This window comes from Indicator indicator, chromosome 2 (genome assembly GCF_027791375.1).
Source record: "Indicator indicator isolate 239-I01 chromosome 2, UM_Iind_1.1, whole genome shotgun sequence".
NCBI classification, from domain to species: Eukaryota; Metazoa; Chordata; class Aves; order Piciformes; family Indicatoridae; genus Indicator; species Indicator indicator.
Genome location: NC_072011.1, coordinates 28988490 through 29002174, shown reverse-complemented (window position 1 = coordinate 29002174; position 13685 = coordinate 28988490). Strand labels below are relative to the sequence as shown.

General features: G+C 35.6%; 1 protein-coding gene across 1 annotated transcript in view; it reads left to right on the top strand.

Moving 5' to 3' along the window:
• WDR27 (WD repeat domain 27) overlaps window positions 1-13685 on the top strand; it is a 68860-nt gene that overhangs the window by 29875 nt on the left and 25300 nt on the right. The window contains exons 19-21 of the mRNA XM_054396746.1: window positions 4382-4479; window positions 4781-4902; window positions 10701-10798. Coding sequence (XP_054252721.1) covers window positions 4382-4479; window positions 4781-4902; window positions 10701-10798 — 318 coding nt within the window. The remainder of the gene's footprint in view (window positions 1-4381; window positions 4480-4780; window positions 4903-10700; window positions 10799-13685) is intronic.

The window sequence follows — 13685 nt, the reverse complement described above, 5'->3', positions numbered from 1 at the left end:
TAACACTCAAGTCCTAGTTGATACAGGAAATGCGGTTCTGTTCATGACCTTAGATAGTATTGGATTGAATCCATAGATGGGAAAAAAATGGCCTATTTCCATGGTAGTTCTGCACAGAAAAACATACTGAGCACAGCCTTAAATACATATTTTGAGTAGGAATGCTTTCCTGGAGTGAGCCATGAACCTGGCAGGTGGAACTTCACTGAAACTTTGAATGATTATACAGAAAAGAAAATTGCTCAATTTAAAATACACCTTTTTTGAGAACAGAAGTACCTTTTCTGGAAAAATAGTTAATGGATTATGATATAAACTCCCTTAAAAATATTGCTCAGAATGGTTAATTGTGGCTTTCAGTTCCCTGTATGTTTTTACAGTTAATCCACTGTTACTTGTGATTCTCTACCTTCTAGTTCTGGTCAGAATCTGATGGAGAGTGATATTATTTTAGTTTGTCTTGAATAGGAATATAGGAAATAAACTGGAAAACTAAATACAAAGGAATACAGAGTTTTCTGCTTTGATTTTACAGTATATATGTTACTTTTTCAGGGTAAAACTAATAAGATGAAGATGCTGAGATGTGGGCATGTGTTCGTTTGCAAACTTTTTTTTCCCCACTTAACTTTCTTTTCTTATGAGTTCTCTGAAGAACCATTTATATTTTGAAGTGTTTACCCTCCTGCAAAGTATAATAGAACAGGAGAAACCCGCAAGGTAGAAAAAGTGATTCTTGTTCTCACTTTTGCTTAAAATCTCTTTAGAGAGTAAACAAATAGTATTTGGAAACTCAGGCAGGCAATTGCCTCTCATACCATTCTTAACTCTTGAAATTTATACAGGCAGTTGTGAAGGAACTTAGAAGACAATATTCTAATCGTTTAGATCCTTTCCTCTTCATATTTTTCAGTTTTAAGTTTTGTTTCTTTCTATTCATGAGTCTTAGGCTCTAATAAGGAACTTCTATTATAGTATATAATGTGCCATCTCTAGATACCTCCTTTTTTGTTTTAACAATTGGCCATGTCTCCCAGATGAAAGCATCCAGTAACCTGAATAAAATCCATACTACAGTTTCTATTGTGGAAGACTTGTGTGAATTGCCTTTAAGTTAGCTATTTCCAAAGATAAAAGTAGCATGAAACTCAGTGGAGTTTTATAACCTGTACAAGCACTCTTGCAAGGATTTAGGCAGTGACTAACTGTATTCTGTGCTGTTCCAATTGCTTTGTTAGAAACATACCTTGATTTAAATCTGTTTATGTATGTAGGGTTGTGCCTACGGCAAAATTTTGTTATTGACATGCTGTCAGTATTTACTGATGCATTAGCACTAACCCAAAAATACACAATTCGACTCTCTGCGTTTTTAGTGTCCTAGTTTTGCTGGGACAGAATCACAGGCCAGCCATGAGCTGCAGACAGGGCAGCTGACCTGAGTTGGCTCACAGGTATATCCCATACCATAAATACCATGCTTAGTATATAGGATGAGGAATTTTGCTGAGGAGAGGGGAGCCTCCTGATCCTGGTCCTTCTCCCTTTCTCTCTTCCTTGTTCCTCATCTTTAGAGGGGCTTACTTGCCATTCTGCTCTTGAGGACTGCCTTTGTGTTTGACTGCCCTATGTTTACTGGGCTGAATATGACTTTGCATAGTTTATATTGGCATTGGTATTAGTTTGCCTGTTTCATTAAATCAATTTTTCATTTTATCCTGTGGGTTTCCTCTCATTTCCCCGATCCTCCTCCTCAGGCTGGGAAGGGGTCATTAGGTGATAGAGCAGCTGCTGTAATTTAGGCCTGGATGTCAGCTAAATGTAGATATAGTATAATGCCAAAATGCTCAACACAGTTGTCGATATTACAACAAATCTACAAATCAATCTGAGGCCTGGTTATACCTATCTATAGAAGGTATTAAAGATTAATTTGCTTTGACGTTTTCCTTATGTATGCCCTCCAGTTTATTTCCCATTATTTCTTTCTTTTATGGATGTGGTGGGTTGAAAATTCCTCCCAACATTAAATTGCCAGACCAGCCCAGTTGGAAGCAATTGGAGCTGTATTTACAAGCAAAACTACAGTCTACAATGAAATGCAATGAATATGCACAAAATATACAGTATTTACAATATTTACAGGTACTTACAATTTATAAACAGCACAAGAACCCCCCTGGCCAAACCCAGGTGAGCTAATAACTTTCTCTTCCCTGCTCCCCTCCTTAAGCCCTGGACACAAAGGACAAGACAAAGAGCAGAGAATTGTTTTTTAGTACTTAGCCAAAACAATTAGCCAAAAAAAAACTTAGCCAAAGAACACAGCCAAGGTTGGCAAAGCCAGCCAGAAGCAAGTTAGTGTCTCCCAGAGTGAGGAAGCTGAAAGAGAGGAAAAAAAGTTAACCTACACAACCAGCTTATGTTTGTAATCCATCCAACAGGATTGTTTAGAACTTATCATTATTTTCCTTTTTATACCCAATAGTGATTTATTTACATTCTCCCACTTTCTGTTCAAGATCTGTGGAAAATTTTAAAGGTACAGCATAAAACTACCACAATAGAACACTGCATCATTCTTTCTGTTTGTCACAACTCTTCCATTTTGCCTTCTGGGTCAAGTTTGGAAGAATGCTTGAATGAAACTGAATCGAGAAGATGCTAGATCTAACCCCAAAGCATGCTTTATACTCAGAAGGGCACAGCCATGCTGTCTGGCAAATAGATTGCTACTATATTTCAGAGATGAAGACAGTACAATGACAAATCATATGGTTATTTCTCTTGCAGAGCTTTCAAGTAACTCCTCATAAGTATTAACTAAGTATCAAGCTTACTTTAATGGTTAAATGCTAGTTCAGTTTTAAAGAAATAGAAGACTTTTTCCTTATTAGTTTAATTAAATACGCCCTTACTTACAAATGTCATAGAGGAGATTTATTGCATTTCTGGGAACAGGACACAGATCTGACTTTTGCTTCTATGATTTATCTCAAAATCATTTGCAACCTAAACAATTTTCTTTCCATTGTCCAAGATCAGCTATTCAATTTCCACTCTCATCAATTGTGCATGCTGATATGAAGTGTAACTATCTGTGGCTTCCTTTATTAAAATAATTAGTTGCTCTGCATGTAAGAATTTGAGCAGAGCAACACATTTATCAGGTATCTCATTTTTTTGTTGTTGTTGTTGTTTTAAAGATCAGCATGAATAATTGGAAAGGAGTTTAAAAGAGAACTTTGTTCTATTGGCACAAATAGTGCCCTTTAAAGCCATTATATTTAACAACTAGCTGTAATAATCATACATACAGTAAAGGAAGTAATTATAAAATATCTACTCTGAAATGGGAAACTATGCCAGAACATATTATAGATGAATACATCAGAGGTCATGCTAAATGGGTTTAAAATTTAGTAAGGTAATGATACATACGAGTGTTCATTTCAGATACTTCTGGGAAGTTAATGTTTTACAGGATGATGTTTGCATGTAAATGGTTTCAAGCCAGTTTAAGCTTCTTAAGTAAATAGGCTACATAGATCTGAATCAGCAGTATGTAAGAATATTCTAAGCTTGGCTCCTTTTGAACTTTAGTTATTAGATCAAGGAACTTTAATACTCTTTTTAAATCAGAAACAGTAGAAACTAGACTTGAAGTATGTAAGTCATAAGATGGATTCTAATAACGTTCTCACAGCAACCATCTCTAAAAGCTTTATATTTTCTCATGCTTGTGTTTTCTTATGTTCAAAATTTATTATGTAGGGTCACTGAATGACTTTTACTTTCTTCTATAGTGTAGAAGGGAATTGTTTTCAGTTACAATAAATTCTGATTGTTCCAGAAGATGAATTGATTCTTATTTGTGTAACTGCTTTCCTTATTTTGCTGAACTCAAGGCTGTGTCTGGAAATGTATAATGGGACAGCTGTTTTAAGATTGCTTGTTTAGCCTGAAAGATTACAATCTATTATACTGACATTTGTGGACTGCCACTAAATTTTGATTTTTGTCACATGCAGATATTTCTTAAAATTTTAAATGTCATATTTATATGAAACTATTTTTTGGGTTGTGGTTTTTTAATCACAGGGATTTTTTATTTGTTTGTTTTCAACATTTTCAATGTACAGTCAGGATTATTTTAGTGTTTTATGTGGATGGAAGATCTATTTTATCTATACAAATATGTTTCTTTTCATCCAAATGAATTTTGTTAACAAATTTTTTAATAGAGTTCAGGAAAAGGTCTGTGGCTTTAATTTTTAATAATGGAAGAAGGCATTTTGTTTGGCTTTGATTCCAGTAGGAGTTTACTGGTGGCCACAAATAACTTCCTTAACAGTAACATTAATTTGATATTTTTTTGCAGGTACAAACATAGAAGTGTTTGCAAACTAGTACAGAAATTTCCAATGGCTTCAACAATGGAGATTACCAGCCTTTCAGCAGTGAATGATTTCTACTCCTGTATCCTTTGTATTTCCTATTCTTTTTGAACATAATGATGTGAAAATAACTTCAGTTAAAGTAATTCCTATTTTATTCTTTACTACTTTTATTTTTTTAATCAGACTAAAACTGCTGTTTTTCGTGTGGCATTGAACTTGAGCCGTGGATATACTTCTAAAAGATTTTTTAGGACTAAGATTTTTTGGTGCTGCTCATAGAGCACTAAATACGAAAGTCTTTATTTTTTTTTTATTTCTGTCTATATGCTGTTGTTCTTGCAGATTAGTTTAGTTTATCTTTAACACAGAGAACTGTACAGATATTGTGCTTACAGCTGGCAGCAACCGAGCATTGGAAGTTTTTGACCTCAATGCAGGCTGCAGCACAGCAGTCATACCAGAAGCTCATACCAGATCAGTACATCAGATCTGCCAAAATAAGGTACATGCTTTACTGAATTTTATTTATAGTACACCTGCAACTCCATCAACAAAGAATTTGGAGGCTAAAAATATAACGACAGTAATTAATAGGTCGGGTTTGGGATTTTTTAATATGTTGAGGAAGTTGGATGAGGTCATAAGTCTGCATGATAAAGGTACCAAAATTTCATTTGTTCTATAGTGAAAAGCGGAGAGCAGCAAGAATGACCAGACAAGGTCACTTGGGGAAGTTTATGTTACCCTTTGCCTACTTATGCTAGACTGTAATACTGCAATTCAGCATCAACCTTTCCTTATGTAACTTTTCTCCTCTAAAGTTGAGTCTGAAGTAGTTGAATCTGAATTTATGAAACTTTAGAAACACCAACCAAAAAAAAAGTAATTGCTCAGTAATGCAATAGAATAGATGACATAAACCCCCTCATCTTTTTTTTTTCCACTTGAAGATGGATTTGATTGTTGAAAGTCTTATGGTAGCATATACAATGGAATGTCTACTGCATTAGGTTTGGTTGAGTATTATTCTTTATTCCCATTTGGAAGGTCCTTGTTTCTGTGGGTTTAAGATAGTCCCTTATTACTACTTTTGTAGAGCTCTTTGTGGCTTTGCCTGGGAGATATAATCTGGTAAAACACTTACAATTGTGCTATTTCAGTACTGTTTGTAACAAATATAGGCTTAAAGTTCTGTCTTTTTGCTTGGTGTCTTCAGGCTATTTAATCAAGAAAAACTTTAAAATTGTGGGCAAGTATTCACTTGAGGGGGAAAATGTGGTGTAGCAGGTATGTGGTATAGCAAAGAAATTTGAGATTTTTTTTTTTTAATAATTGTGGATCAAAGTATTTCTTCAGTTTTTAAAAAATAATGCTTAAGTCATGAAAATTGCATGTGAACTATTTTGTTATAGTCATGTAGCCGTTACAGTAAATATAACTTAGTGCATTTCATTAAGAGAGTATGATAAAATGGACAAATGTATGCAGAACACTGTGTAAATTACATCCTGTTGAAAGTGTCAAATATGTTGGAATCCAAATTAAGCTAGTGATGAGGGGTGGTGCAATTGCAGCAAATCTGTGGCGTGAAATAGTTATTGCTGAAGATCGAGTGCCTACACCCCAAAATTTATGATGGCTTTTCTTTGGACTAGCATCTAGTCTCATCTTGTGGACTGAATGCATATTATTGATTGCAATATATATACCTTAAAATTCCCATGTTTCGAGACTGCTTTGTGGTGCTACCTGGACAGTAGTAAGTAGGGACTCTGAGGAGATCTCTTAGAAGATGATGGGGGTTTGTAATTCCTGTTTCCTTTAAGAATTTTAGTACTTTAAAAGTGGAATTTTTTTTAGAAGATATTAATTATTGCTGTGTCTGTATGACTTATTGATCAAGAAGCAGAGACTGGGAGTGAATTAATTAAACCTGTCATATTACTTGTACATGCATATAAGCTGCTGTTAAATCAATGTTTCTCTCAAGATACTCAGATATTATCTACATGATACTACAGAATTTTAGAATGTGCTATAGAGAAATTTCAGAGGAACATGCAAGCATTTAAAGAATTGTTTGCCTTACTCCTGTCTAATTTTGAAAATCATTCTCTGTGGACAGTTAAGTAACGTTAGCATAAGTCTTCCATCTTTCAAGAGTCTCAAAACCTTTTTGTTTATCAAAATCTGCAGTAATTGTAATGAGGCCAGAGTAGATTTTTTTTTATAGTTGCTTCTCTTGAAATCTGTCCAAAATCATTGAGTTCATTCCTGCCCTCATTCTCCAGTGACCATAGGTGGTCAGATCCATCATTTTGTTTAGGAGAGTATAGCACATCTCTTGTGGCAGTGTCAGTTGTCAATGTCATGAAGCACTGATCCAGTAATGGTGTGCTGAAGATGATAAACCACCCCACTGAATCATTATTTGCCACTGTTTAACTTTCTTCAGCAGTAATGTTTCAAATCTCTCTGACTGTATTAGGTTGCAAAATCAGACTTTATTTTTGCCTGAGATGTTCAGTGTGCAGGCTCTGTACAGGTGTAGGTACCATTGATAAACTTGTCCTTTATCTGAAGCTTGAATTATGCTAGGTAATCTTTGTTCTTTTTAACACTTTATCAAATATTGCAGATGAATGTTGAGTACACAGCCATGGATTGTACATACAGAGAATACATATACAGAGTGTTTGCTATTGTAGGCTAGCAAATTGCTGCAGTGGTCCCTTTTTTCAGGAGAGGTATGACTCTGGTAGTGGTTCTGTCCATTCTTATTGACCCTTCTCCCTCTTTCCTGGAGAGAACAGTAACAGCAACAAGATGGGGCTTTGTTTTTTTTTTTATGTTGTCACTCTTATGTTTTTTTCACTGGTAGCTTCTGTCATGACTGTACTGCTTCAACCTTTCTGACAGTTTGATGGAGCTCCAGAATAAGCAACTTATGGCTGAGGCCTGCACCTGTGATCCTGTGCTGCTTAACCAGTTTACCTCTCCAAACCTATTTCACCAGTTGTAGCTAGGCTGGATCCCTATATCATTATAGGTGCTTGTTGCCAATGAAGATGTTAAACAGCACCAGTCCCAGTACCAATCCTTGAGGGATTCCACTCACCACAGGTTTCCATTTGGACACTGAGCCATTGGTTGCAACATTTCAAGAGTGGCAATCCAGCTATTACAAATACCTTTAAATTAAAATCAGTAGCACAGTTTAGAAAGTCTTCAGATTTTAAACTCATCTTTTAATTCCAAGGATTAGTTCAGAAATGTAAAATTCAATGCTGGAGAAAAAAAGATAAAAATTTCATAGAAGATGAGGAAATAATGTCACTCAGAACAGAGGGAAAGGTAAGAAAAAGGCCTTATCTAGTAAATCTTTGAAGAAAGTAGTTTCTGTATTTGCACAAGATAAGAAGCTGCCCTATGTTTCATGTTTATAGTGAGATAAAGAATAATGAATGCAGTGAATGCAAAATATATATTGCTGTATTTAATCTTTTCTTCATCTGTTGGATGTAGGAATAAACAAATGTCTTAATACTACCTTGTTTGAAAAACCTTAAATTACAGGTGGTTGAGAGTAACTTATATCTATATATATCTACATACATTAGCAGGTAGTTGCATCAGCATCTTCCATCAGGAAACTGGGCTTAAACAGATGATCCTGTGGAGGTGTGGTGGTATTACTGCTACAGGTTCCTATGCTAGCTTACTTTTCAAAGCATTTGCTTAGGAGCTGGGGGGGAGAGGTTTATTCTCCTCAGCCTGAGGAAACTGGTGAAAATCTTCCACTTTTCAGCGATAAGCTGGTGTTGAGTGACCATCCCCTGTTTTCCCTGAACCTGTCTGGTTTAGAAACCATACTCTTAGAATTGCTTGTGATGTTTTACAGCAGTGGTACTAGATCCAAATGATGTCATTAAGCTCCTTCTGAGGCAATGAGCAAATACCAGTTTTCTATCTGTAGTAAATTCACTCTGATAAGTAATCTGTAGCCATTTTATACCAAGCCTGAATAAGGCAGATGTCCTGAACTGATAGTAATGGATTTTCGTGGAGTCGCCATCCCTGGAGGCGTTTCGGGAAAGATTGGATGTGTCACTTAGTGACGTGGTCTAGTTGATGTGGTGGTGGTAGGTCATAGGCTGGACTTGATTTCAGAGGTCTATTCCAGCCTCAATAATTCTGTGATTTAACCAATGATTTACAGCTTGACAATTTTGGTTTGATACTTAAGATCCCCAGTGAGATATTAGTGACTGGAAAGCTGCCTGGTGGAAAAGGACCTGGGAATGTTGGTTGGCAGCCAACTGAATATGAGCTGGCAGTATGCCCAATGGCACCCTGGCTTGTATCAGAAACAGTGCAACCAGCAGGACTAGGAAACTGATTGATGGTAAGATTGTTGCCTTTAGCACAAGCCAGCTGCACTGTTTGGAATATATCAGTGGTGTTCATATGGAATTAGTGAATGGGATAGGGATTCTTTTGAGCCATGCCCTTCCTGGGGCCCGATTTCATATGGAAACTGCAATACAGTTTAGACAGAAGTTGAGAAGGGGTTATGGTGGTGAATGAGGTAAACAGTGGGGCATAGGCAAGTGATTTGTCTGTGTGAAAGAAAGAATAGAGTTTGAAGAGTGTTTTGGAATACGCTACTTAGATTCTTAGAAATTATAGATTTTCAAAAGGTGACTCAAAAAATACAAAACGATAAATAAAATTCATCTTGCATATTATCCCCACTAGTATTTATTTTCTTCTACAGCAATATTTAGTGGGAAATGTAGTTTGAAGATACAAAGTATAGTATACTACTGGTTGAATTGACAGGGCAGGGACATAACAAATGGATACACTCCTTACCTGTGTTACTGTTGTTGTATTCTGAAGTAAAGAAATAGCACATGAAAGTAAGTCTATATGTCACTGTAAAACTTTCTGTATTGGACTCTAATCATTGACTGAAGAAAGGGATGGTGAGTAAAAACTTCAAAAATAAAAAAAGCATGCTCAAACTTTCAGTGAATACTATTCTTTGGAAAACTACTGTCTTTGCCTTTTACAATTCCTCTTTAAATTTACAGTTATACACAGCTAATGTGAGAATGTGTAGACTTTGGGAAATCTCTGGCACAGTGCATTTTAGCTCATCTGTATTAGAGCAAGCTGTGGTCATCTATAGATTAGGAAGGAAACCTGCTTTTGAAGCAAAGTAAGTGAAAGCTCCTACAGTCTCTTTAATGCTGGGTTCCCCACTTTGTCTTGCCATTTTGGGAATTCTTTTGACAAAATACTAGAGTATTTTCCAGCTATACACAAGTTTTCATAATGAATAGAAGATTCCTGGCAGTTAAGCACTGATTGCGGGAAATGGCCTTGAGGTTTATGAAATATTCAGCCAAATCAAGAATGTGAATGATGGGGAAAGGAAAGGAGGAGCTTTAGCTGTTTATATTTAGTTCCCTGGATAAAAAAGTTTTTACCCAGCAAGAAGGCCAGGATTTGCCAATGTGACTTAAAAAAAAATTAAATCAGAGGTTTAGAAATAGACTGGATTTAATTATTTAAATGTACAGAGACAAAAATCAGCCCTGTTATGAATGAATGCAATTGCTACTGAAGTCAAGGGAAAGCATGCCCACTTATGCCAGGGCTAAATATAGCTTTTAATTAAATATTGGAGTAATCCTTGATCCCTCCCTTTCTGCACTTCTATTTCCCACCCACCCTGTTTTGTACCACCACAAAATTATCTTCTCCTAACACTCATAATGGATCTCATACCCTGAGTCTGTGACATGACCCCATCAGCCTTTTCTGTGGATTCTGATAGTGGGTGTCACTCCTGGATAAAGAACTCATGGCTGTCCTGAAACAACAGCGAGGAGTCAAGGCAGTGATCTTTTTCTCTGGGTTATGGGGGTTCTTCCATGTGGTAACTTCCTCTGTATTCTGTTGTGTGTGTGCAGACAAGCTTTTTATCCTGTAACCTAATAAACACTTCTTCTTTGCCTCTTTTTTAAATGGACTGTATTCTTTACTGAAAGGATGACCAGACACTGAAACAGACTTTACAGGCAAGTGATCATGGCACTGAGCCTGTTAGAGTTCACAGAGTGTCTGGACAGTGCACTTGGTCATATGGTTTAGTTTTAGGTAGCTCTATGAGGAGCAGAGACTTGGACTTGAGGATCCCTATGAGTCCCTTTCAAATGGAGCTATTCTGTGATTCTATAAATATTTAGTATCACAAGAATAGTTATCTGAAACTGATTTCATGTTTTACAGGGGTCATCCTTCAGCACTCAGCAACCTGAAGCTTACAATCTTTTCATGACCACAGCCCCAGGTGATGGTATCAAACTGTGGGATTTAAGAACACTGAAGTAAGGCTGGATTAGTTATCTTAGAATAAGAAGCCATGTTTTATCTTTATTCAGAATTGCCATACTTGCTGTGATAAACCAGTAGAAATTTGCATATGGCATGAGATCTACAGGCAGGCCATTGAAAGAGAAAATTAAAAGTTAATTGGAATGTACTAATTTTAATAGACCAAACAACAAACTAGTTTCTCAGATGTAGTTATGTAGAAACCATTAAATGGTCAAGATTATTTATCCTTTTTGTTTATCTGCCTTTGTAGCTCTAATTGTGTACATAAGTTAATGTATTGAACTGAATGCTAATGGTATTTCCAAAACAGTATGTCATTACTGCTAAAGGAGGTAAAATTTATGAACTAGCTTTTAGAATACAAATATAATTTCTACAGCATTATTAAAAATCATGTATGCAGTGCTATAAATTTGCATGAGAAGTTATAAACTTAGGATAAAATCCTATACTTCCTCTAAAACCAATCAGTGTTGTACTTGGGAAAACTGGGAAAAGGGAGAGAGTGGTAGGGAGGGAATGTTGCTTGCGAAAGGAAATACTTGGGGCAATCTCCGTTGTGTGTGTTAAAAGAATTTATGTTTAAAATTAAGAGGTTTGGACAGAAGTTTTTTGAAGAGTATTTTTATATTTGCTTTGTATGTATGTAAACATACATTTATTGAAAGATGTCAGGTAAGTTTTCTAGTACTGAATTTTCTATTTAAGAAATGTTTAATAGTGACCTTTTTTGTTTATGTTAACATTTTTGTGGTAAGTATACATTAAAACTATAGGGGGCATACATGTTCCTGCCAAAAACATTTTCTGTATTTCCTGAACTGAATGTCAGACAGTAATGAAACTAGAGGCTGCTGTGGTTGGAATCTTTTACTTTCTTATGTTTTTCTAATAAGGTGCTCAAACTGTGTTGCTGACGAGTAATGAAAAAGTAGAAAGCTTTTCACAGATCACTTATCTCTCTCTCTTTGTTTCTAAATACTAATATAAGTAAAGCAGGTGAATGGTAAAATAGTTAAATTTTAAAATCTGGGCAGTCAGTTAAAGGGATATGTCCTGGGAAGAGGGAAATAATTTATGTATGTTCTTGCTTTATATTTAATTTGGCAGAGTTGATATGTGCTAGTGTCCATTGAGTTCTATTAGCCAAACTTCAAAACTGTAATTCAAATTTTTAATGACACATATTTTAAGGGTGTTTATATTAGGGACTATGTATATATGTTTGTTAACCATTACACAGTGATCAATGGTAGTAACTGTTGTCGAGAAGAGATAAAATAGATCATTATTTTTCACTTTTTAGTAACTTTCAGGGAAAAAACCCAAACCTTTCAGTTTTTAAAAATAAAATTTCCTCTCACAGTTCAGACCAGAGATTGATTCTTCTGTATTTTAAAATCTATTCTTGAGTTCTCATAAGGAATAAAAGTGTTCACTTTTTCCTAATGTGTTCACCAGGTGTTTTTCACATAAATTTGAAATGACTGTGAGATTGGAAAGCTCTCTCTGAACTTGGAACAAGTTTCCACTGAAGTGTTAGGTCTAATACACAGTTACAGACTGAAAACTTATTTTTTTTGTTCATGGGTCTTGTCCAATCAAATCTAGTATATCCCTTGCACTTTTGGGTGCTTACAGGAGAGATTAGCTCCTAAGCAATCTTATGATGGGTCAGTACCTTTTAATCTCAGAGTTGTTGATTTGTAAAATTAGAGCATCAGCCATTACAGTGTTTTGAATGGTCCCTCTGGAGTGACCTCTCATTGTTTCTGCTTTGGGTTTGCCAGAATAGGGTTTACTTAGTGAAATCTTTGTCCAGTGTCCATGAAATATGGAAAAGGTAAGTCCATCTTCTCATTCATGCTGTTGGCAGTTTTGTGGATAGTAACACTAACTGCAAGATTTCAATTTTATTGTTTGTTGATTTTATTTTAAATATTTGCCTTGACACCCATAGTGAAAACTGGTGTGCTTTAATCTACTGGTCGCTCTTAATGACTTCTACCCCTAGTTACTTCAATAATACCAGAAACTATGAAATTCTGATTAAAAAAGGAAAAAAAAGAGCATGATGCTCCTGAAAGCTGCTGTGCATAGAAAACAATTTTTGGAATACCTGTGCACAATTTTCCCCAGAGCTCTTAGTGATTTCTTCATTCAATTTCATTGATGGTTCCTTTTTTCCATTCTTCTGACTGAGGACTCGTAGCAGAGTGATCAGATTCTTTTTTGATCTTTGTTCATGCTAACTTTTCAGATATGTTATCCTTGCCTGCAGGTTTATAGATTTTGAATATAATTGGGGGGTTTTTTGTTTGGTTGGTTGGTTGCTTTTTTCCTCTAAGTTCCACAAGAAGTTTTCCATTCATTCTGTATTATTAAACAACATCTTTTTTTTTTTTTCTTCCCAGTGAAAATTCATTTGTCTTTTCTTTTTTTTTCCTTGAAGTTGGTGAGAGCATTCTGCAACTTCCATTTTCATGATCCTAACTTTGGATAAAGCTGTGAATCTGTCTCTTTCAGTATTGATGATCTGGAGCCATTCCAAGATTGCTTCAGAGTGCCAGAAACTCTTATGGGTTCCTCTGAAGGTGTTACAAGAAAAGATATTTTAACTTTCTGATGTAGTCATCCAACCTCACACAGCCAGGTCATCTTGCCAATATGCGAGGGAATCTTGGACATCACTAGTGACTTTTGGATTTACTCAGATTCCTGCTTCATTTGCTTTGAAATGTATTTGTGAAGCTTCATCCTAAGATTTTGAATGTTTTTATACTTCTGCTGTATTCTCTTCTTTTATAACTGCATCTAATACAAACTCCAGACAATCTACAAAGCAGGCTTATGAATAAAGAACCAAGGAGAATAGAT